The 25,659-nt window shown below is 38.9% G+C and overlaps 1 protein-coding gene across 3 annotated transcripts in view; it reads right to left on the reverse strand.

Moving 5' to 3' along the window:
- Nucleotides 1–913: 913 nt before the first annotated feature.
- The window catches only part of LOC307123470 (caskin-1), an 81,765-nt gene continuing 57,019 nt past the window's right edge, over nucleotides 914–25,659 (reverse strand). The window contains exons 10-21 of one of the 3 annotated variants that reach the window (XM_079812004.1): nucleotides 23,843–23,957; nucleotides 14,689–14,790; nucleotides 12,002–12,198; nucleotides 11,791–11,872; nucleotides 11,259–11,368; nucleotides 8,952–9,062; nucleotides 7,333–7,434; nucleotides 6,756–6,894; nucleotides 4,906–5,846; nucleotides 4,041–4,674; nucleotides 2,942–3,791; nucleotides 914–2,796 (exon numbers count right to left, since the gene is read on the reverse strand). In XM_079812004.1, the coding sequence (XP_079668130.1) occupies nucleotides 2,700–2,796; nucleotides 2,942–3,791; nucleotides 4,041–4,674; nucleotides 4,906–5,846; nucleotides 6,756–6,894; nucleotides 7,333–7,434; nucleotides 8,952–9,062; nucleotides 11,259–11,368; nucleotides 11,791–11,872; nucleotides 12,002–12,198; nucleotides 14,689–14,790; nucleotides 23,843–23,957 (3,480 nt within the window). In that variant the 3' untranslated portion in view covers nucleotides 914–2,699. Of the gene's footprint in view, nucleotides 2,797–2,941; nucleotides 3,792–4,040; nucleotides 4,675–4,905; nucleotides 5,847–6,755; nucleotides 6,895–7,332; nucleotides 7,435–8,951; nucleotides 9,063–11,258; nucleotides 11,369–11,790; nucleotides 11,873–12,001; nucleotides 12,202–14,688; nucleotides 14,791–16,020; nucleotides 16,335–23,842; nucleotides 23,958–25,659 lie in introns of those variants that run through there. The other 2 variants (XM_079812003.1, XM_079812005.1) reach the window with 2 other exon arrangements.

The following is a 25,659-nucleotide window of genomic DNA, read 5'->3' on the forward strand; positions in this document are numbered from 1 at the left end:
ATTCTTTTTTTTTTTATTTAAAATCTCTAGAAAACAAGACAAGGGCTTCCGAAAATCCCGGTATTTTTATTAGAAAATTTTGGATGTTATTTTTGGAAGACAATTGCATAATTATTATGCATATTCTAAGCCACCTCAGTTAAAGGTGCACTATGTAACTTTTCCGTCCACTAGAGGTCACCTGTTCAAAACAAAGGTGTAGTTTGATGACGCCCCGTTTGAGCGCAGAATCTTGGGAAATGTGGTCTTCTCCTCACTGCCAGTGGAAAAGAATCAGGATAGGACTCAGGCAGAAATCATGTTCATGGATGCGATTATTAACGTTACTGTAGTATGAAGCAGAGCAGGACCGAGTGTTGTGGGGCTGAGCAAGGCCGCTGGAGCGATTGTTAATGAGAAGAGCGGTGGGACTTTTATTATGACACAGTCTCCGGTGGGACTTTTATTATGACACAGTCGCCGGCGCCACTTCCGGTTTTCCGGTTACGAGTATGAGGTAACACAGTTCTGTTTATCATATTAGATACATCTGAGTGTGTTAAATTATGTTATGACGTTACTCTGAGCGTTCGCTCGGCGGTTGCTATGACACTTGTTCACACTGCAGTAAGAGTAAAGCGTTTCTGCAGAATAAAACCAGAAACCGAGGGTAACACAAATGTGATGCAATCGACAGGCCACTCCCTCACATGTTCCGGTTCCTTGGTTAAAATAGCAATTTCTCACGGTTTACAAATAGTTGGAAACATTTGGGATATTGTAAGTACTCAACTGAACAAAATAAATAACACTGGCCTAGTGTTTTTTGGTTCTTTTACTCAAAACAATTTACATAGAGCACCTTTAAAAGTACAAACCAAAATATAATGTGATATATGGCCAATTATAAAATTGATTGACAAAACTCTCAGATGCCACTATGGTTATATTCATAACAATTTATTTATATTAATTCCACATATTCTCAATGCTTTTTACATGGAAGAGGTCTTTGATGATTTTTTCACCAGGGTCAGACAAACACATTAGCCATCTGAAGGTTTACACAAAATAACAACTGATTATTACACAGTTTTACACTGTAAAAGATTTTATACTCCAACATCTATTCCATTGACATTGCAGGGTCATAATCAAGGACAACATTGTCATGATTGTCGGAAAATGCTCAGTTCTGTTGTATCCCAGATGGCTGGTTTTAAAGTATCACTTATAAAGCTAAATTAATAACATGGTGCATGGATAAAAAATATTGCTCTGTAGTCTTATACATCTTGCAATGACAGTATTAAATGATCTAATTTTAGCCGCTTGTATGTAATATGCAACTTCTGTCAGCAAGTCATTTTTGTTTGCATGACAAAATAGGAATAATTGCACTGTCCAAGAGAACAACACACTCAGCCCTTACAAAAAAGTACCGTGGTGGTACTGTGGTATCAGATGATAATACAACAGTACTTGATGTACCATGGTACTGTATGATTACCATACCCATGTACTGTAGAATATACAATACATCCAAGATACTTCAAAAATACCTTGGTACCATGTTCAAAAACATGGTACATTTTTGTAAGAGAAGACAAACATACTGTCTCTTTCCTAGAACTATAAACACACACTTCATAATTCTCTTCCTCTCAAACAGACCTCCCCTCCAAACACACAAACAAACACACATAAACACTTATTAGAGCACATTAGGAATGAGCAGGTGTCTGTAGCATTCCATATTGATGCATTCCATACTCTAGACTATCAATGATAACTATAACCTATATGTCATATATACACTACTCTTTCCAGCATCTTATTCTGTATTCTGTCTATATCTATGTATTACACCTTGGGCAGGGTGGGATTTGTCAATGCAAAAACTACACTACACAGTCAAACATTCACACACACTGACAACAACAACAACAACAACAACAGCAACAACAATAATAACATACATAAAGATTACAATATACCTCTTTAAGTCCAAAGCTTTTCTTCATTATACTTCAAGGGATTAAAGAAATAGTCCAAGAAATTCAGATTCATCGATTTCAGGGTCATAAATGGGGCTGTGCTCTTCATATTTATTTAGTCCAAACCGAGTGTTTTTCAGTAACTTGTCCAGCTGAAGACCACAAGGTGAAATTCAAAGCTCCCCTTTACTTGTGGACAAGCTCTCAGCAGAGATTTGGAAAAGAACATTACAGCTTCCTTACATAATCAAAGAGAATATGATGTACCTTTACTGCTTTTAGCACTGCCATTAAAACAAATATTCATCGATATTCAACTCTCACCCCACTTATTGTACTAACATATACACACGCTCACACATATTAGCATTTCTCTGCTCAATGATAGTTAGAAAGCTTGTCACATAGTCCCTAATTGTGCTTATCTCTGGAAGCAGCATGACAACAGGCCGTATTTGCAGGTCAGGAGATGTACTTAAGACGAAAGGCTGGTGGAGAATGAAGAGGGATTAAGAATTATATTAGTCAAAATTTAGATCTTAGGCTTTTCTCAGAGATGCTCAATTGTAGTTTGACTTTTACACACGTTAGAACGGAAGAGCTTAATTTGCCCTATCAAGACTCCAATCCTGCTGAGGCATCCAAGTTGGTTTCAGTGGTCCACACTGAGAAATTTCAAGAAGCTTGAGTGTTTCACACTTTGAATGGAATCTTATTTCACTTTTAATCTAACATGGCCTCCAACTGGTCCGCAAGGTCATCAAACATGCTGCCAATGTCATCGAGAATGTTAACTGTGCTCTTGTTGTCCACATTGGAACTGAAGAGGAAAATAAAGAGAAAGTAGAAGAAAAAGAATGGTAGAGTTACAACAAGTAACATCATCATCATGCAATGAAGAGACTTCTTAGTGCCAAGGAGAAAGAACAATTGTTTTTAGTGTCTAAAAAAATCTACTTATATACCTGTCATCCTTCTTAATCTTCTCCTCCACTACTTCCAGAGCAGCAGCCAGGGATGCACTGGTCTCTTCCAGTCTGAGTTGCACCATGTTCCCTGAAGCAGAGCCTCCTGTTTCAGCAACTATCAATAACCCTTGGCTTTCCACTTCTGTTTTTCCATCTCCATCTTGTGATTCACCCTCTACTTGAGTCTGTCTGGCTACGCCTACCTTCTTTCTTCTCATTACCACCGGTTCTGCTCCCTCCCCTGTCTCTTTGAAATGACTCCCTGCTGAGGAACCTGAGATCAGGCCTTGTTCACCTTGAAATGTTGGATCAACCTGGATCAGACCTGTCCTTTCCATTCTAGCAATTCCAACTTCCTCTACTCTTTCTTGCTTCCACACTTCATCTTCCTCTTCCTCTCTCTGTTTCTCTACTTCTCTCAGCCTCTTTTGCATATCCACTCCAGGCAGATCCACTTCCAGAGGACTTGGGATGTCCACTGAGAGACCGGCCATGGAAGACCTAGGGGGCTTCACTGGAGCTGAACCTGAACCTGGTGTAGAGGGTGTTTGCGGGGTTTGAGGTGTCTGGGGTGTCTGTGGGCTCTGAGCTGGAGAAGTTGTTGGACGTGGAGACAGCATGCTTCCCTCCATTGGTTTTGGGGTGACCGGACTCAAAGTCTGTGGTGGATGTTCCAGTTGTTCAATTGAAAAAGGGCTGAAGGAGGCACTGGATGGGCTGAGAACATCTGCCTGAGGAGAGCCGGGAGTTCCAGTGGCATGGATTGGCTTGATTTTTACCGGCTTGGGCAGTGTAGGAGGCGGACTTGGCTTTGGAGATACTGGAGGAGGGATTTTCTTAACCTCCACTAACAAGAGACAAAAACATGTAATGTACAACTTAATAAAATCAGGAAGGTCTCTGTTGCCATCAAGCTAAGAAGAGACCTGGTTTCCTTGAACTGCTGTCTAAAAATACCCATGCATGCATGAATTTCTATGTTGGCTTGCTAGGCTGATTTATGCTTGCTTGATAGTTTGCTACGAATATACCAGTTTGCAGGACAAAGGGTAAGATAATATGAGCAACACAATGACCTCATAGATAACATTCTTACCTGGACTATGTTGACCTTCTGGTCCAGGTAATGGAACCCTCCTTGAAGGAGTTGGGGGATCGAGTTTTCGAAGGGCCATTGCTGGTTTAGGTGAAACTGGGGGTTTCAGTATTTGTCTGGGAAGAGAGCTAAAGCCGTCGTGTTGCAGTTCTTCCTCCCTACCACCATCTCCAATACAAGCTTCTGATACAGGTCTTCTCCGAAAGTTCTCTGGCCCATCTCCCTCAGTGCCGTTACTCTGTGGTGGAGCCAATGCTTTGGGCCTTCGCTTTATCGTACTAGTTTCTGTCAGGTTAAAATGTTCACCATCTGAGTAATGTGGTGGTCGTGGTCTTCTCAAAGTTGCTGTGGCATCCATCCGTGACCACTCCTCTTGTGGCAGAGAAGAAACAACCCCTTCCAGATGAGTAATCATGGAACGTGGACGCGGCTCAGGGGCCTGTTTAATTGGGTGGGATTCACAATGTGCTGGTCCATGATGTGCGATGTCCTGCATGGCTCGGCTCAACTCAGCCTCTTGTACATCACTGTCGTGCTGCTTTTGAGAGTCATAAAATTCACTGATTGTGCGGCGGCGACTATCTGCATCGGAATTCAGAACTTCACGGTTCTGCCGCAGGAGGTTTTGGCTTGCCTAGAGAACAGGTAAAACATCAAACTCAGTTAGCCATCTATACATGTGTAAGCATACGTAAAACAGTGCTATTTAACTCATAAAAATGAGACCAGGAACTTTTAAAGAAAGTAAATAGGGACAACTCTGTCAGGTAGATTGAAATATTTTTTTCAAAATAGTAATAATTGCTCTAAATCTTAAAGTTGACCACAGAATGTTTGTTTTATTTTGAGAGTAACGTTTAATTACCTGCAAATAACCACTTCCTTTACCACTGCTTCCAAGATTGGACATTTCAAGCATGGCAGCAATGTCTCTAACGCTGCCCCCAGATGAAGTTTTTTCAGAGGCAATTCCACAATCGCTACGTCTGCGCTCCCTGTATGTCACATTGAGTAGCAAATTGTTAGCCCTATTTTCGCTAGACCTCACATCATCAGCCACAGCCTCATCAGCCAGGTTACCAGTGGAAATGGAAGAGCACGAGCGTTTTGGTGGAGTTGGAGGACGAGTCCGTCTGCGAGGCCGAGCTGTAGCAAATGACTGACTGCGATTGACACTGCTGATGTCAAGGGTTTCACCAGAGGCTTTTGCTGAACTGCTGGGAGTTACCCTATGTCCACCTAGTGTCGCGTATTTCACAGAGGAGTCTGGCATGGGTAAGTCATGCTCAGCATCAGTAACGATATACTGTCCACGTCTTGGCTGGGATGGAGTTTGACCATTGCCCTCTTCAGATTCTCCTTCAAGTGGTAGGCAAAGTAATGGAACGGTACGAGCGTGAGCATGTGAGCGGGGAGAGTCACAAGGCCCTCTGGCCCTGCTCTGTGTTTTTAGTGGGGATGAATGGATGTGTGAAGGAGAATTTGAAGCAGAAGATGAGGTTCTGCCTTTAGTAGGGGTTTGTGGAGGTGTTGGGGTGGGACTCTCAATTGAGCCAGGTTTTCTTAGAGGAGGAGGGGCATTAGATCGTTGTATGCCTCGGCCATGGGTGCTGTGCCTTGGAGAGACACGGCCTTCTGTTCTTTTGCGTATTCGAACAGAAGGGGTGTTCACATCTGGTTCTGTGCTGGTCTCTAATGCTTGTTTTGACTCTGTGATTTCTTCTATCTGGCTCTCCTTGGTGGGAATGTCTGCTTCTGGAGATTCACTCACTCGTTTGACGGCTAAATTCAACTTCTTCTGGTGCCCTTGGTGGGAAAGAAAAGGGTGGACAGTTAGTTTGTTTGTGAAGTTTTACCTGTATTTTTTCCTGCTGAAAATATCAGCATGAATTTTCATGGTGGTGGTTGATCAGTGTAGTCATGTTGTTTTACCACTAGAAAAATTATATATATTTTGTTGACTTGTGTACTTACACTATCCCAAATGTTTCCAGTTTAAATCCAGAGAAATAAGCCTTTTTTTACCAGGACACGGAAGTGTCTGTGTGTTGCCTATCAATGACATCATACCCACGTTGCCCTCGATTTCTGGTTTTATTTTGTAGAAACCATGGAAACACCAATGACGCTTTAACATACTATGCATTTTATTAGACAGGTGAGCAACTGTTTGTACCATATTTTACCATGCCTAATATCGATCTAACTTACTGCAGTGCACAACAAGTGTTTCATAGTAGCCGCCGAGCGAACGCACAGAGTAGCATTATAACATAACTTTTCAACACATGTATCTTATATAATAAAACAGCTCTGCGTCCTTACCCCAAATACCCTTGAGCGGAAGAAGCGGAAGCGGTCGTCTGCGGCATAATAAAAGCTCCGCGAAATCAAGGCGTCATCAAGCTACGCCTTTGTTTTGAATAAGCGACCTATAGCGGCGAAAAATTACATATAGTGGCTTTAAGTAAAGTGCTAATGGAAGAGGTGTGTCAGTTTCATCTTGAAATTTCTAATGCCACCACAGAGATCAAAAAGGGACATTTATTTTCTTTATGACTATCTAATATCTAACGTAATCTATTTCTGTGCACTCGTTGAACACTCGTTCAAATGTCCTCTTCTTCCTCGTGGTGTTTAATAGCAAAATGTAGTTGGTGAAGCTGCTTGATCAAATATGTTTATGTGTAGTATACGTATGTGTAGTATACATACCTAGTTTAGTGATGCCAATCTCCTTTAGGTCCTCCAGAGTAATATCACTAATGAAGTCCATGTTGTCATAGCCGTTCTGAACCAGAGTCTGGTAGTATTGATTCAGACCAATTGCAGAGAGCCACTCAGCCAGACTGGACTATAAGGTCACACAGATATTTATTAACCAATATGAACATTAAGTTTAAAAGTTGTATTTGTACATGTCTATAAATACAAATTTTGACTTTTCAAATTGTTTGTTTTTATTTAGTAGTATAAGTAGAAATTAAATAATCAGCAAAACTCTTTATATAAAAAATGTAAATACATTTCGGAATTGATTCGTTCTTCTTTTGCATCAACGACTCCATAAAACCTGATAATTATGTTCTACACTATAACTTCACAAATTTGCTTATTTGATGTGAAACAGAAATAGTACAGTATCATAAATATTTCTTATTCATTTTACATTAAATTCAATTTTTTCACCATAATAAACATTTTTTTTTATTTATTTTTTTTTATTTTTAATAATAGTTATAAATTATATTCTGAGTTCCAGACTTTCGTAACCCAATTTTATTTCTCTTACAGGTTTCTCTTGAGGAATCCAGTCTGGGATGCTCATTTTGCTGATCTCTGAAAGCATTTTCTTCCTGTGCCCTGGTTTTGTCACCCCAATAGCAGTTAGGTCCTGTGGGGTACACACACACACACACACACACACACACACACACACACACACACACACACACACACACACACACACACACACACATACAGCTCAAAAAAACTGTTGAAAAATGTGAATATATAATAGCATAAGTTGAAGAACTATTTGCAAAAATGTGTTATGTATCTGACTGTTCTGACTATAACTATAATGTACAGTGGCCCCAAAAACAATTTGAACATATATAACATATATATAATGATATACACCGATCAGGCATAACATAGGTGAAGTGAATAACACTGATTATCTCTTCATCATGGCACCTGTTAGTGGGTGGGATATATTAGGCAGCAAGAAAACATTTTGTCCTCAATGTTGATGTGTTAGAAGCAGGAAAAATGGGTAAGAGTAAAGTTTTGAGCGCACAAAAACTATTGTCGCCGATTCATAAAGTTATTTTAGAACCACTGTAGTGAGATGGACTTTGTAACGACGTCTTTAGTACCTTAAGGGTCTTGAGAGTGTAAAGTGCCATTGAGCCAATGGAGGACTTTCAGAGCCATCAGCCATCAACTAAAATATCTTAATTTCTGTTCCGAAGATGAACGGAGGTCTGATGGGTGTCGAACGACATGAGGGTAAGTAATTAATGACAGAATTTTCATTTTTGGGTGAACTAACCCTTTAATATCTATCAAAAGTGATCCAAGGAAGGAACAGTGGTGAATCGGCGACATGGTCATGGGTGGCCATGGCTCATTGATGCACGTGGGGAGTGAAGACTGGTCCGTGTGGTCCGATCAAACAGATGAGCCACTGTAGCTCAAATTTCTCAAAAATTTAATGCTGGTTCTGATAGAATGGTGTCAGAATACACAATGCATTGCAGTTTGTTGCATATGGGGACCAGTCAGGCTGACCCCTGTCCACTGCCGAAATCACCAACAGTGGTCACATGAGCATCAGAACTGGACCACGGAGCAATTGAAGAAGGTGGTCTGGTCTGATGAATCACGTTTTCTTTTACATCACGTGGATGGCCGGGTACACGTGCATCGCTTATCTGGGGAACACATGGCACCAGGATGCACTATCCCAGCAAACATTGGTCCGACAGCACTATCGTGTCCTTGGCCAAAAATAGTTGCAAAACTATTCCAAAAATCCATGGAGGCCCCACCTTGCAACTTACAGGACTTAAGGATATACTGCTAACATCTTGGTGTCAGATACCACAGCACACCTTCTGGGGTCTAGTGGAGTCCATGTCTCAACAGGTCAGGGCTGTTTTGGCAGCCAAAGGGGGACCAACACAATATTAGGAATTTCAAGATGACAATATACCTGATCGGTGTATTTTAAGCATAAAATACTTTTTAAGGCCACTCTATTTTGAAAGATGGCAGCGATTTATGGTGGTACAATATAACAGAAAAATAAAGAAATGAATAAATTAATTATTCTAAATATAGAATGAAACAATTGATCAATTTATTACTTTGAATATATATTGTATATAATATTGTTTGTGTTACCTCTGGTGTCATTCTGCTGATGGTCTGCAGGTCATAACCAGCCGTGAGAAAGTTTGCTGTGTAGAATTGCAGCTGTGCAGTAGTGAGCCATTCAACAACAGCCTCTGAGCTCTACAACACACACACACAGACACACACACACACAGTATGGCAGGGAAAGACGGAAACGCATCAATAATTCAGGTATTGCTTTGACCGTCATGATCCAAGTCTTGATATGAAAGTGTGTCAGGTAGTTCACACTATAACCACTGTGTGGCAGCAAATAATATTCTTGCAACAAAAATCATATTTCACTAACCAAAACATACCATAGTAATACAAAGACTGTAGTTTTGGGGCATATTTTTGGACATAATCTTTTAAACACTTTCACGTAAACCCTGATATATGAATATGGTAACCCTTACACCCTGGGATGTCATGCACAAGTGACAGTAAATACATTTATAATGCAGTGGCAGCTGGAGGGTTTTAAAATAGAGGAGGCACAAGCATTTGTTTTGTTTGTTTGTTTGCTTAACTGCTTTAAAATGGCTTTTTTTTTGTCCCTTTAGGCAGAAAATATAAAGACAACGACATACAGCAAGACAAAATAATTATAATTTTGCTTACCTAGCCTATCACTTGAAGCAAAAAGCTATCTGTCCATTTAAATGTCTGTGTTAAAACAGCACGTTCGGCCATTTAGGGAAACGGATTGCTGTAGTCTATAGCAGATGTTTTCAAACTGGGGTCCGGGGACCCCCAGGGGTCCTCCAGAATGTTCTAAGGGGTCCCCAGAAAATTTCAGAGAATAAAAAGACAAAAATGGATAAAGTCTGCTGAATATTCTAACTGTTTCATTTCTGTTTCATGTTTCTCTCCTTTCTTGCAGTATACATTGAAGAATTGTATATGTTTGCTTTGTATCTTTAGTGAGTTTTTCTCACTATAGTCCCCTTTATCTCGCTCACTGGGGTTGTAAGGCAGTTTTCTTAACACAGTACATACGCTGCTTGCATACATTTATTGTGAAAGTTGCTTATACAAATGATTTTAATTGAAAATGTTCTTCTTCAGGTTTATACATCCAACATCAATAGCCAATTTAAGTTGGGAAACAATATGTTGTATTTATAATGTCAGACGTACTATTAATTTTACAGTTTAAATGTTTTTTCGTGCATAAAAATAGATGGATTTTAGGAAGGGGTCCCTCATAAAGGCTCATCATATTTGGGGGTCCTTGGCATCATAAAGTTTGAAAACTCCTGTAGTATATCCAACAAGGCATGGAATTTCTTGCTGCTGTTCGAATGGTAGCTTGGTAAATTTGTTGGTCATCAATATTCAATATCTCTACTCTCCATAATTAAGGTAGTTTGTACATTATCAGTGGTAGCAGTTCAAACTATCACGTAAGTTACGTCTCTACGATGATTGGTTGATATACCAAGGGAGACTAGCCTCCTCTGTATTGTATTTTTTCTTAGCACACTCTACCTGCTGAAAGTGAAATACTCAATGGTGATTGGCTATTTATTTCACCAACGGAGATAAAGTCTCTGGCTATGGATTTGCCTTTCTTTCTAATTCCATCGGCAGATTCGGCACTTCCGACTTCAGTTATATTTTATGTTGTTACAGAGGTGAAATTACAAACACAAAATACACATTCTGAGGCATGATATGAAATACATAACTGGGAATTTTTTTAGCAACATTAAATCATCCTTCTGCCATTTTCACCTCAAAATTGTGGGTAGGCTGTGCCTCCCCTGACGAGCCATCACAGCATTTATAATGTTACAAAAGATTTCTATTTCAAATAAGTGACCTTCTATTCATCAAAGAATCCTAACAAAATGTAACATGGTTTCCACAAACTTCTTTTAACATTGATAATAATAAGAAATCAATCAGAATAGAAGGATTTCTGAAGGATCATGTGACACTGATAACAGAAATGATGCTGAAAATTCTAGCTTTGCCATCACAGGATTAAAATTACATATAAAAATATATCCAATTAGAAAACTATTTTAAATTGTAATAATCTTTCAAAATATTACTGCTTTTACTGTATTTTTGAACAAATAAATTGAGACCTGGTGAGCACACAATACTTTATGTATTTAAAAAAAATATCTATATATTTTAAAAATCTTATCAAACCCAAACTTTTAAACTTGATTAAGTTATTAATCAAGCTTTACTTTTATATTTACAATAGTCATTCTCATTAAAACACCAACCCAGCAAGTATCTGACCATACAAGAAACAAATATAGACACAAATCTGGGCCACCACACACACACACTTGCCTTGGTTTCAGCTGAAGCTTCATCTTTCCTCTGCAGCAATGGATCCACAAAGGGTTTCTTCTTTTGCTGACGTGGGGCAGCAGATGCACTCTGAGTGCGCTGAGATGACACTATAGCAAAAAGGTAAATAAAATGTAAAACAAATAACATTTCATATTTTACTTACCAGGGCTTTGAATACACGTGGGCTCATTAAAACATCTCGAGGCATAGAACAATAGACATATGAGATGTGTACAAATGAGACATATGAGACAAACCTGTATTCTAAGATCAGTCTGATATTTGAACGTAAGTAGGGCTTTAAATGCATACAAATTACAACGGCCCAAAACAAGCTATTTATAGTGAAATATCAAGAGCATTTATTATAAAGAAACAAAGCACAAACACACTATAAATCAATAGATTGCTTTGCTGTTTTACTGGCTTCATACATCCCTTAAAATTCACCTGGACACCAGTAATTGTGTATAGAAAAAATAGAAAAGTGAAGTTAGTTCTGAGTATGTTGGGATACATATCGTAGTACCTGAATTAGGATCTAAAGTCTGTGATTGGTCCATAAGATGTTCTTTTGCTTTGGCTGACTGGGACAGCACCGTGGCCAACAGCTAAAACACACACACACACAAATGCACACATACATGATCAGTAATGTGAGAAATAGAGAGAAAGACAGACAAAGAGAGAATTTACACATCTGTCCTCATGTGCATCTATGGTCTTTGTGTGCGCCGCACCTTCACGCCCTCGGCCTGAGCATGCAGTCCCGGCACATTGAGGCCATGCGGGTTAACTCCAGGTGAGTGTGTGGGGGTGGTCGGCACGGGCGCTGGTGAGTTGGTGAGGTGAGCATTGGCATTACTGCTTTGTCCGCTAGTAGATGAACGTCCACTGGTCAGACTGCCTGTGCTGCCCATACTGCCTGTGCTGCCCCCTGCTGGTGAGTTGGCGAGTTATCATGCAAGAAACCAGAAATAAAAACCACTGAGTATGTCCATGTATGTGAATATGTTTTAATTTGATAGTACACCGCCAGACTGTATTCAACTTACGAAAAAGGGGTAACTGACGGAAGCTAGATATTTTACTTTATAAAGTTTTAAATATTTATATTTTACTTACAAAAACCCAACGAATAAAGGGAAATCCCGCACACTATCAGTACTTGCAAAAATATTAAAACTTTTTATTAGCAACGTTTTGGTCTACTGACCCTCATCAGGCATATACCTTACAAAAACCCATCAATTCGCTTCAGAAGGCTTTTATTTACCCCCCAGAGCCGTGTGGAGTACTTTTATAATGGATAGATGCACTTTTTTGGTCTTCAAATTTTGGGCTGCCTTTCGCTGCCATTATAAAGCTTGGATTAGCCAGAACATTTTTTAATATAAATCTGATTGTATTTGTCTGAAAGACGAAGTCAATTATGGGATAATTTTCATTTTTGAGTGAACTATCCCTTTAATATCTGCTACACTTTATTTTGATATTCCCCAAACAGACTTTCTTCTCACTATAAGTAGCTCTGCAGGACCCACTTTATATTAGGTGGCCTTAACTACTATGTACTAACATTTTAATTAATAATTTGATACAATGCACTTATTGTGTACATACATGTCTTTACATTGTACTTACATTTTTAAATATACCTGTATGTAATTACATCTGTAATTAATTTCTGTAGTTACATTTATAATTATACTGCTGACACTTCCCTTACACCTAACCCTTCCCTTAAACTTACCCACACCACACCTGTCCCTAACCCTACCCGTATCCCACCTCAATATCAGCAAAAGTGTTTTGCAATACAATATAAACACAGTAAGTACATTGTACTTATTTTTGATGTAAGTACATAGTAGTTAAGGCCACCCAATATAAAGTGGGGCCGCTCTGCAAGTACATGTCAACTTAAAGGGTTAGTTCACCCCAAAATGAAAATTCTGTCATTAATTACTCACCCTCATGTCGTTCGACACCCGTAAGACCTCCGTTCATATTCGGAACACAAATGAAGATATTTTTGTTGAAAGCTGATGGCTGAGAAAGGCTTCAGATAGGCCTCCATTGGCATTCAGTACACTTATACTCCCAAGACCAATAAAAGGCACTTAAAACGTCGTTACAAAGTCCATCTCACCACAGTGGCTCTACAATAATTTTACGATGCGACGACAATAGTAAATAATACCTTATATAATACCAAAATAACACCTTTATCCAGCTTGTTATTGCCTTCCGTGTGTGCCTCCACGACGCATGCGCGAGAATATGACGTAGCACAAGCGTTTGGGAATCCATGAAATGCACACTTAAGCCCCATTTTGAGAACTACGCTGAAACCTAAAGCACGATCAATGTAGAATCCAACAGCTTAGATACGGCGCGTCTTCCTCTGCTTGTAAACAAATCGCTTCTGGGTCATATGTCCGAATGCCGGATCTGCGTCATATTCTCGCGCATGCGTCGTGGAGGCACACACGGAAGACAATAACAAGCTGGATAAAGGTGTTATTTTGATTTTTTTTTGCGCACAAAAACTATTGTCGTCGCATCGTAAAATTATTGTAGAGCCACTGTGGTGAGATGGACTTTGTAACAACGTTTTAAGTGCCTTTTATGGGTCATGGGAGTATAAATGTACTGAATGCCAATGGAGGCCTATCTGAAGCCTTTCTCAGCCATCAGCTTTCAACAAAAATATCTTCATTTGTGTTCCGAAGATGAACAGAGGTCTTACGGGTGTCGAACGACATGAGGGTGAGTAATTAATGACAGAATTTTCATTTTTGGGTGAACTAACCCTTTAATCTACTAACCTTAACTCTAACCTAACAGTCTTCTATTGCTCCAATGAGAGTTAATTGACATATAGTTGCAAATTAATAAGAGTTAGTTGACAGTTGCAAATGAATGAGGGTTAGTTGACATGTAGTTGCAAAGTTACTTATAGTTAGTAGAAAAAGTGGACTATCGAAATAAAGTGTATCTGTATTTAGGTTTTTGACAAATAACAAACTTCTTTGAATTTATATGAATGTATAAGGTAAAGTTTTTGGATCTTCTGTTGTAACAATCAAATCTTATTTGTAGTTGCATTCATTTCAAAACATTCAAGCATATTATTGGGTATTAGGATCATGTGACACTGAAGACAGGAGGAATTTTTGATCAAATAAATGCATCCTGGGTGACCAGAAGAGACTTCTTTCAAAAACATTGACATTTTTTTGAACGGTAGTGTATATTTTTAAACGTGTAAATATTCCATGTAGTCTCGCAATTAATATGAGACCATAAAAGCTGCAAACATAATAAACATAAATAAAAATAGTTTTAGATAAAGTACAGCATATCACGCAACAGAGCGCTGCTCACGTCACATGAACTGTCCATTGAAAAACGGTGTATTTACCAGCTAAAGGTTTTCTCAGTACCCAAATCTCCTCATTTGCGCTGCTCTGCTGGCCGCTGAGGGTTGGAGAACCATGAGGGCTGGAAACGGATCCCCTCGAGCCTGAAAGATATCACACAGACACACAAACATAGTGAGGTAAGAATGAAATACATTGTTTTGCAAATTCCTAACTGGCAAAAACAGAAACACACAGAGGGAACAGATAGCAAAGGGATCATTTGGGGCAGTTCAAATGGACTGTAGCATATCAAATAGTAATATGGGATCTTTGCTGATGAAAAAGTATGTTTGGTTTGTAAATACAGTACCAAAAAATATTCAGACCCCTTGAATGAATTATAAAACCTTAGTTAGCTGTGAAATTTTATGTCACAAAAAAAGATTTTCACGACTGTAATATAGTAATTTATGCAGTATTACAGAAAAAAGTACTGCAGTACAATTTGTTTTATTTAAATATGCATAAAAAGGCATACACTACTGAGTATACATGATACTTCATCAATTATATACTGGGTAGGTGCTGAAGAAACATCTTATTATAAATGTTGGGGGGGGGGTGTTATTTTAAAACAATGTAATAATGGACTTTTTTCTTTTTTTCTTGTATTATTGTTATTTTTTCTTTTATTTTTGTCGAGCACCCAATCTTGAGCATTTTTTTGTCAGTGATGTGCGTGCTTTAGATCTGTTTTTATTATTAATGTTGAAAATAATTCTGCTTAATATTTTTTGTGGAAACTGTGATACATTTTTCAGGATTCTTTATTGAATAGAATGTTCAAAAGAACAGCATTTATTTGAAATAGCCTATATATATTTTAAATAATGTAAAAAAAAATGACTGTCACTTTTGATCAATTTAATTTAGCCTTGCTGAATAAAAGTATTAATTTCTTTAAAAAATAAACCTTTGAATTGTGGTGTATTTAATATATATTTAGATTATTTTTCAAAATAATTATGAGCATTTTTGCACTAGATAAAAAGAGAATATTGTAAAGAGAATTGGGGGGAAATATGTTAAATGGACATAATGTCAGCTGTAAAAAGATGATTTAATTTTCTTTATGGAAAACATAATTTTCCCCCTTTTTCTTGGGGTGAAATATGTCCTGGACTTGATTATTTTCTAAATATGTTTTTTTACACAAATATCTCTGATACTGTCACTTTTTGGTGTTACACATCCAACTTTCTCAAAGACATTCAGATTCACATCCCGTCTTAATATGGTCATGAAGTAAAACAAAAAATGCAGGTATATGATATGATACACTTATGATGGGTAAATGTGTATTTTTTCTGACTGTGTATGTGTGTTTATACCTGTCTCTTTTTGTGGCTCCTCTGAGCAGGAGGAGGCTGGTTCATACCCAATTGTGCTGCAGGTAGGCATATTATAGCCAAATGAGGTGAAGAGGGGCTGATGGGTAAGGGGTTGGGTAGGAGGGGGTGGGGGAGTGAGGGGCAGAGAAAAAATGTGGGAGCAGTCACCGTTCACCATGACAACTGAACCAATTGCTGGCGGACGGATCTGTATCTTAAGATACTGTTGGGTCGAGGGACCTGGGTACAACAGAACAACAGGCGACACCAAAAAAACACAAACAACAAGAACAAGAACAACAAAAAAAACAGGAAAGGAAACACAAAACAAAACATGTTCAAGCAAAAATATCTAACTCTATAGCTAAGCTTAGCTTTACCTGTAAGTTAACATGCAAGGTCAAAAAACTTATGTACATTTAAGTTTAGAAAACTAAATGAACAAAAGAAAACTATACTCATGCATACTATTTTCACAAAACATGCAATGCATTCCCAAAAAACAAAATTTATAGCTGATCTATGTGTTTTATGCATGCAGACTACATTCATGCATGAAAAGGGAGAAAATGCGGATTTTTTGGAATGTGAACATCCATCAGTATATGTTACATTTCAATATTGGTGCATTTCATTATTGCAATGGTGTAAAGTGTTTGAGTAAATGTAATTAGTCACTGTACTTAAAGCTGCAGTCCATAAGTTTTGCCTCTTTGTCGCCATCCTTGTTTGATTTGCGGAATTATCATCTTTCCATGGTTTGTGCATCGGCACGGCTCCTCAGCACAGATTAAATGTAATATTTTGAGGTGTATGTGCGGCTGTCATTCCTTCACCGCACCGGTGTGGATACTGTACTTCTGGAATCACAGATTCTACTTCTTGGAAGTATGACCAAAATAAGAATTTTCACCAGAAAATGTCATCTGAACAACTAAGAAAAAAGGCGTTACAATAAATCGCTCTACCAACGGTGATTACATTTAACGATCGCTTAGCCCATGTCACATCAAACTGTGCAAATTACTATTATTGTTATACTTTATTCTCGAATTGTTAATGTTAACAACATCAGTGTCGTGGGACTGTGTATTTAGTGTGTATTAGCGCAACCTGTAGAAGTATAGATTTCAATTTCTCTACAGTCTAATCTTTTGCTTTTGACTACGGGTGAATCTCCAGTTGTCACTGATGATTGTCGTTTGGACCTTTTTGGATTTCAATCCGCCATCAAAATTATAAATTGAATTATTCCAGCTGCTGTGAGAAAAGGCTATAAATGATCTGCCACCTGCAGCATCCTCACATGCGATATAGCCTACTAGCCGGACTCCTTCTTTATGTATACAGACGTGACGTAAAGACGCAAAGACGAACAGTGGTATGCTCAAATTTCCCGTGGAAAGCTACCAGTAACACTCAAATTATAACACATTATTACAAGCTTACCGTTGTGAATTGGGCTAAGGTAAGGAGATCGTTTTGAACACTGGCTGGTTATGTACTAGACAAAAATCAAGCGTATAGCGTCAGTTCTGGCAGGTCACGTTAGTCAAACTCGCATCAGCTTTCTGTCAGCTGATCACGTCTACCTATAGGAATGTGACGTCTATCACCACATAAATATATATATAGCTCCTCAGTACTATCAGCAGCTATCACATTTCTCCAGAGCCCTATTACCCTCCTCCACCCCCAGCTCCTCCTCTTGTTCCCTTCAATCAGACTAAATTCCTGAATCACTTTGTACATGTAATATCAACATTAATGATATCTGCAATACATTATGTTTCGTTCTGTTCTGTTTACCCGAAGGGGGGTTATTGCTGCTCTCCCTGCTCTTATCCATGCTAGGCTGCATGGATGTGCAGGGAGTTCCTGCCCAGAACAGAACCATACCGGCAATCCAAACTATATGCTAATAGTCAATCAATCATCTTTGACGATAGTGGTCCTGACAGAAATTGATTTTTCAACTAAAAAAAGTTACAGACTGCAGCTTTAAGTATCTTCTTGGCTACTTTAAGTATCAAAGTTGTGATATTTTTAGCGTAAGTCCTACCAGGAAGACTCTAACTATTAGGTCTGGCCAATTACTGCATGACACTTGCCATATATAAGTACTGAACTTTCTCTTTTGCATTCACAGTTGATGAGGCTGACGTTCCTCTCCATCCTCCCCACCACTACCAGGATGGTCCCTGTCAATCTGTCTGGGATAGGCTCTGCCCCTTCATCTTCAGACAGGATCTGCCTGAATCTGCTTCCCCCAGGATCTGGATTGAGGACGGGGCCTACGCCAAAGAACGTTTCTATAATAATAACTAGTGATGGATCATTGTGGCTTGCTACCATCTGTGAATCCTTTATAGAATAAATATTATGTAAATGTTTGCCTGCCCTCTGAGTCTTTCTGGTATAAATGATCAACTTTTACTCTTTACTCGACAGCATTTTTTATATACACTATATTGCCAAAAGTATTGTGACACCCCTCCAAATCATTTAATTCAGGTGTTCCAATCACTTCCATGGCCACAGGTGTATAAAATCAAGCACCTAGACATGCAGACGCTACTACAAACATTTGTGAAAGAATGGATCGCTCTCAGGAGCTCAGTGAATTCAAGCAGAGACTGCCTTCTCGTCCAACATCAGTGCCTGACCTCACAAATGCACTTCTAGAAGAATGGTCAAAAATTTCCATAAACACACTCCTAAACCTTGTGGAAAGTCTTCCCAGAAGAGTTGAAGCTGTTATAGCTGCAAAGGGCGGGCCAACTCCATATTAAACCCTAAGGATTAAGAATGGGATGGGATTAAAGTTCATGTAAAGGCAGACGACCCAAAACTTTTGGCAATATAGTGTATGTATATGTACTCTTTATTCCAATGCATTTGTGATGAGTAATAGCCTAGAAATCTAGATGCACCCTAGCGGCAGAACATTTATTTTGCCACGAGTGTAGTCTAGCAACTCTCTGTAGACCTGAGAGCTGGAAAAACCAAACTCTGGTCAGGCCAATCACAGCGTGTGTAGAGTCAGTGGGCGGGCTTAACATAATGACGGCGAGTTTCGGAGGTTCTGCGTGCTACTCGTAAACAAAGAAGCTAATGAACAGCGGCCTTATGAATCGGCTTTGGCACCGACTCTGGAAGACTTGGAGTTAAGCTTTTCATTGAGAAAAGAACAAAGAACGGCACTGAAGTCAATCTTAAGAAAAGAAGATATGTTCAAAGTTTTACCGACCGGATAGTCTATCAACTAACGTTAGCTCGGCTTCACCTTCTTCTTTGCTCTGGTTGGTTGGCGCCCATGGCGCTATCCAATTGCATGCAGAGGGAATTTGAACGACAACCGTTTATCCCGCCCCTCGGATTGAGCCCTGCCAATGGTGAGTTTCATCTTGATGTGGGTCTGGCTTGTCAGGCTAGATGAGTAATGCAATTACTCCTAACTTTTTCTGCAGCAGTTTATTTCTGATTCAAAATAAGCGATATCGTCATCTACAGGGCATTGAAGGTGTATCTTGTGCGTTTTGCCTTTACTCACCCCAACTTGTCAGCTAGGCTACTTTACGCAAATTCAAGTGCATTAACAGGTAGTTGCTGAATCGCAGGTGTTTCATATATGAGATGAGGATGTGGCTGCAGCTGGCTTTGACTATTTAATTTTGCTTAACATCATTCATTTTATTTATCCATTATAATATCCTTTTTGAGGGACATTGATTTATGCCCTTTTTGAGCACTTGAGCTTAACTGAGGCTTGAGTGTGTCCACAATTGATTTATTGCAATAACGAGGTGTTCAGTTTTGTTTCGGTATTAGAAAATAAACATGTGATCTTCTCACAAATCAGCTATTTCTTGTTTTTCACAGGCATGTCTTTTCACTGGCATGTGTTGATGCCTAGAGCATCTTTAAGTCTACATTCAGTATGAATAAAATACTTGATACTCTATCCCCTGTTTCAATTGAAAGCAACTTGCACTGACTTATCTTAAAATATTTCAGTGCCATTGTTTTGTCTCAAGATGCAGACCAGTAATGTTTTTTTTTTTCTTAGGCACGTTTATAAAAGTCACTTAAATGCCCTAATTCGAAACAAAGTCCTAATCCTGGCTTAATCAAAGCCCTGTTTGTGAAACCAGGCCTAAGACTTTTACTCAGATGGCATTGGATTTGGTAACTTGTAATGGAGTCATTTCTACTAGTACTTTTAAGTAATTTTTTTCAGGTACTCTACACCAATGCAATATTAAATAGAAATTACATAGAAAATTATAACAAATTAATGGATTTAATGGACAAACTGACAATAGAGTCCCACTGGGAGTCTATGGCACATACCTGTATTACTGATTTTAAGTGATGTGAATAGTGATGTTCATCCAGCAAGAGGCTTTAAACACACTATTTTGGGTCTCAGACTTCAATGAAAGTTTATGAGAAAAGTTATGTGTGATTACATATCGATATGACTACAAAATAATAATAATAATAATAATAATAAATATTAAACAAAATAAGAAATAATACAGTAATATTTCACTATAAAAAAGGGCATTCGAGAAAAAAAGTAATTTCTGACAGAAAACCACAGGAACCCTTTAAAGCTTATCTTTTGTTGACATCAGCTGGTTTATAAGTGATTCTCAAGTTTGGGAAGATTTTGGGAAGTGTTCCCAAATGCACATTAAGCGACCCAAACTGCGAACTGAGCTGCTCCGAGACACGAAAAACCGTGGATCAAGAACTCCTTGTGTGTAACACAGTGCCGCACTTCACTCTGAAACGTGCAGCCCATATATTTATATAATTAAATCATAACCTTTGTGATTTGTTCAGCGCACTAAGACATTTTGCAATTTTGTTTTTCTTTTGATATACAGCCCTTTTTTTAATCACTGCCATTTTTATCTTGACTAGAAGCTAAGCTTCTCTCAAATATTTGTTTAAATAGCAAATTACAAACACCAGAAAAAAGTCAATCTGAGTACACATTGACATCGATAAGTGATGTTGTTTCTTCACTCTTGAGAAGCAGCAGCCGCCACTGATCTGCATGCATAAATGTGTGAAAGCCTGTTTGCATATGTGAGAATGTGCAGAAGTGTAAATCCACTGATGCGAGTTGAAAGGAAGTGAAGGGTGGCATGGAAACGATGGTACAGGTGGACACAGAGACAACAGACCGAACAGTGACAGATAGATAAGCCACTCTCATCTGCCCTCTTTTTCACTCCCTCGCTTTCATGTCTTCAAGCTGACGCCTCTAATTAGAATCACTTGACTGGTGATAAAGGGCAGGACAGTTGGATATAGAGCAGTGTTGCCAAGTCTGTGATTTTCTTGCGGAAATGGGATACCTTTACAGTTGTTTTTGACTGCAATTTTACCCTCAGGAACGTGGGTTATCACGTTTTTATCATGTCAACACTTTCAGGCTAGTTTTGGACGTGATAGGGATAGTTTTGATTTAGCAATTGTGCTGGTTTTGTTGTGCAGACCTGGCAACCCTGATATCGAGCGAATGAACAGCCACTCACACATCCACACAAATACACTATTATTAGGTTTGAGTACTCATGTATTTAAAATTTTACTTGGTTTTTAGCTTGTTTTAAACCAGGTATATAATGGTTGTTTCTAAGTATGTGTTATGTTTGACACATTTCAGGGTTTTTTGCTGCAATATCCTGCCTTGTCAAACCTTAAATAAACCTAAGCCTAAATACACAGAAGACAGCAGCTCCATCAATGTAAGGTTATAACCTTTCAGGAAAACAATCATCTGATCACTTTGTTCAGCAAGCTTTATAATTTGAGGTATCATTTATGTCAGTAGCACAGATAGCATTTTGGAAGTTTAATAGAGTGTAACAGTCCGGTTCCGGAAGCAAAAACTCCATTCTTTTTTTTCACAGGAAAATTGAGTTTGAACAATAACTTATAAACCTTTAAAGATAGACCTACTGTAAACTATGAGTTGTTAATCAATGGTATTTGCATGTAATGAAGACGTCAGCCAGCATTATTTCAACTTTTTTTTTTTTGTAATTGTGTTTAACAGCAGAATTCCTGGTAAAAACTACATTACCCATGGTGCTGTACAAAAAATTACACCAATCAGAGAGTCAAAAAAGCAACATGCGCCAAAAGATCTTGTTAGCTCCGCCCACTCCCTTGAAACACTGCAAATGATGTAATCAAAATACTTGTATGTTTTTATTTTGCAATAAACTTGGTCCCCTTTTTGCTGCCAAAACAGCCCTGAAGCATTGAGGCATACTCCACTAGACCCCTGAAGGTGTGCTGTGGTATCTGGCACCAAGATATTAGCAGGAGATCCTTTAAATCCTGTAAGTTGCGAGGTGGGGCCTCCATGGATCAGACTTGTTTGTTCAGCACATCCCACAGATGCTCGATTGGATTGAGATCTGGGGAATTTAGAGGCCAAGTCAACACCTCAAACTCGTTGTGCTCCTCAAACCATTCCTGAACCATTTTTGCTTTGTGTCACGGCGCATTATCCTGCTGAAATAGGCCACAGCCACCAGGAACTTCTATGAAAGGGTGTTCATGGTCTGCAGAAAAGCTTAGGTAGGTGATGCATGTCAAAGTAACATCCACAGGGATGGCAGGACCCAAGGTTTCCCAGCAGAACATTGCCCAAAGCATCACACTGCCTCCGCCGGCTTGCCTTCTTCCCATAGTGCATCCTGGAGCCATGTGTTCCCCTGGTAAGCGACGCACACACACCCGGCCATTCTCATGATGTAAAAGAAAACGTGATTCATCAGACCAGGCCACCTTGCTCCATGATCCAGTTCTGATGCTCACATACCCACTGCTGGCGCTTTCGGTGGTGGACAGGGGTCAGCATGGGCACCCTGACTGGTCTGCGGCTATGCAGGCCCATACGTGACTGCATTGCACTGTGTATTGTGACACATTTCTATCAGAACCAGCATTAACTTCTTGAGCAATTTGAGCTTCAGTAGCTCGTCTGTTTGATCGGACAACATGGGCCAGCCTTCGCTACATAGATGCATCAATGAGCCTTGGCCACCCATGAGCCTGTCGCGGTTCACCACTGTTCCTTCCTTGGAGCACTTTTGATAGATACTGACCACTGCAGACCGGGACCGCCCCACAAAAGCTGCAGTTTTGAAGATCTAGCCATCCCCAGTCATCTAGCCATCAATTTGGCCCTTGTCAAACTCGTTAAAATCTCAATATTTATTTTATTATTTATGTTTCTCCAATGTTTTTAATTCAATAATGCTTCTCGCAATGCATCATGCGATTGTAGTTATTTCCCTCACTAAAGCTGGTAAGTAAACAGGTTCATAACTGGCTTATAACTCTTTAACAAAGACTTTTATAATATCCCTATGGAAAAAAAGAATGGAAAAAATACTTCCTGATCCAGTGCTGCTGAAAAAGGGGGTGGGTGCTATACTTAAACTTAGAGGTTTGTTCCAATAGTAATAGTGTTGTGTAGTCCCTACTCGGTTGATTTATCAATTGAGTACTCAAGAAGACGAAATAAACAAAATGTCCATCCCTAATCTACACAACAATAAAAATACACAAACACACATATATATGCAAAATGCATGCACTAAATACAAACTCACCAGAACACACACACACACACACACACACACACACACACACACACACACACACACACATGAACATTTGAGTGGCAGGTAGATGAGCTTCAGATTGGCCTTCATTTTAAAGTGTATTAAAATGTGCATATGTGTCACATGGCATCCTAGAAGGCTCACGTGACGATGCGATGGCACACCTGCCCTTTTGATGACTTCCACCATGTTGGACGGAAAGTAACCCACGCGGTCATTTCCTGTGCGGTTGTCATGGATGCAGCCCTTCCATTGTCCATTAGAATGCTGCTCCAAGACCTGAGGAGCAAAGAGAAATGTTGCAGAATATGCCAGTAGTTGAAATCAACCAATGCATTGCACTACAAAACTAAAAAAAAAATCTTTAAAAATGCTATATTTAAAAAAAAAACAAAAAAAAATACATGTTAACACTTCAAAGTAAGGTTCAATTCGTTAACATTAGTTAGTTCATGCATTAGTATTTATGAAAAAACTATGAACAACAATTTCCATAGCATTTATTATTGAAGTTGTTAGTATATTGTAACATGTATGTTCTGTGTTCCCCCCTTCATTGTGTTTTTGGTTCTTTTTCTGTGACCTATTTTTCCACAGTCTGTTTAATTAGTCATTTAATTCACCTGTGTCTTGTTAATCAACTTATTAGTTCCCTTATTTGGTCATGCTTATAAGCCTTCAGTTCTCCCTTAGTGTTTGTCGGTTCTCGTTAATGTTAGCGTGTGTGATTTACTCCTACATTTATCCCTGTTTTCAAAGTATTGTAATTAAAGTTCCTCGTCTTCATGTGCTTAAATACCACGTTCCGTAACATATGTTCATTCAAATTTACATAAACATTGTACTGTAATAAAAAAGGTCATTGTTAGTTCATTATACCTATTTCATTCGTTTATGTTAACATATACAGTCGTATATGTATAGAATCGTATTGTATAGTAATAATACGTCGAACCCAGGTTTCCAAAAATTATACTACTTGTTTCTTACTGTTCAAAAGTTTGGGGTTAGTAAGCTTTTTCTTTTTAAATAAGCATTTTATGCTCACAAAGACTGCATTTATATAACACAAATAGAGTAAAACAGTCTGAAATATCAATACAATCAACTATTTTCTATTAAAATATAATTTTAAAATATAATGTATTCTTGTGATGAATTTTCAGCATCACTACTCCAGTCTTCAGTCACATGATCCTTCAGAAATCATTCTAATATGCTGATTTGCACCTGTGTCTCGTGTTTTTAAAGGGGCATTTCAGTGCTGGGAAGATGATTGTGTATTTAAACTGTGTCATTTATGTAGTAGAAATGTGAAATTAGTTTTGAATTTGGTGCCTTCTAGACTAAGAAAAGGTATACAGAAAATGTATTTTTGTCTCATGTGGATGAAAGACAACAACTCTCAGAACGCACTTGCTTCGCTGCCCAACGAGGCCACTCCCTACACCGCCCACAGCGTCGTTTTGATCTTCATAATAATACAATAATTTCGTTCAGTTAGAGAATAAACACTACAATTAAAAACTGAACGTGTCTTTTCAATAAAGTGTGAGTGAGCCGAACGAAAGTCACCGGACAAACGCAGCTGCAGGAGTCAGATCTCATTCAGCACGAGAGGGAAGTAAGCGCTGAGCAGAGCTGAGGTAAGCGCGGCTGTCAGTCTGGTGCGTTTTCTGATTGCATATGAAAGCTAAACTTTCATAGGAGTTCATTGAAAAGTTGAAACACTCACTTTGCTCTGCACCGCTCCTTTATGAATGCCCGAGGCCGAGCTGAGCATATTTACATTCTGTGGGTGAGATCTCTCCCCTATGGGTGGGTTGATAACATGCGGAACTAGCGCCTACTACTGGCTGTAGTTTTTAGCCTCTGGGCAAAAAAACCTCCGATGACGCAAAATGACAATATTTGCGTCATCTGAGGATTTTTTCCAGAAATAAATACATAATTCTCTCATCTCAGGGGGATATGAGGGGGG

This window comes from Gobio gobio (genome assembly GCF_949357685.1).
Source record: "Gobio gobio genome assembly, chromosome: 3".
In the NCBI taxonomy this organism is placed as follows: Eukaryota; Metazoa; Chordata; class Actinopteri; order Cypriniformes; family Gobionidae; genus Gobio; species Gobio gobio.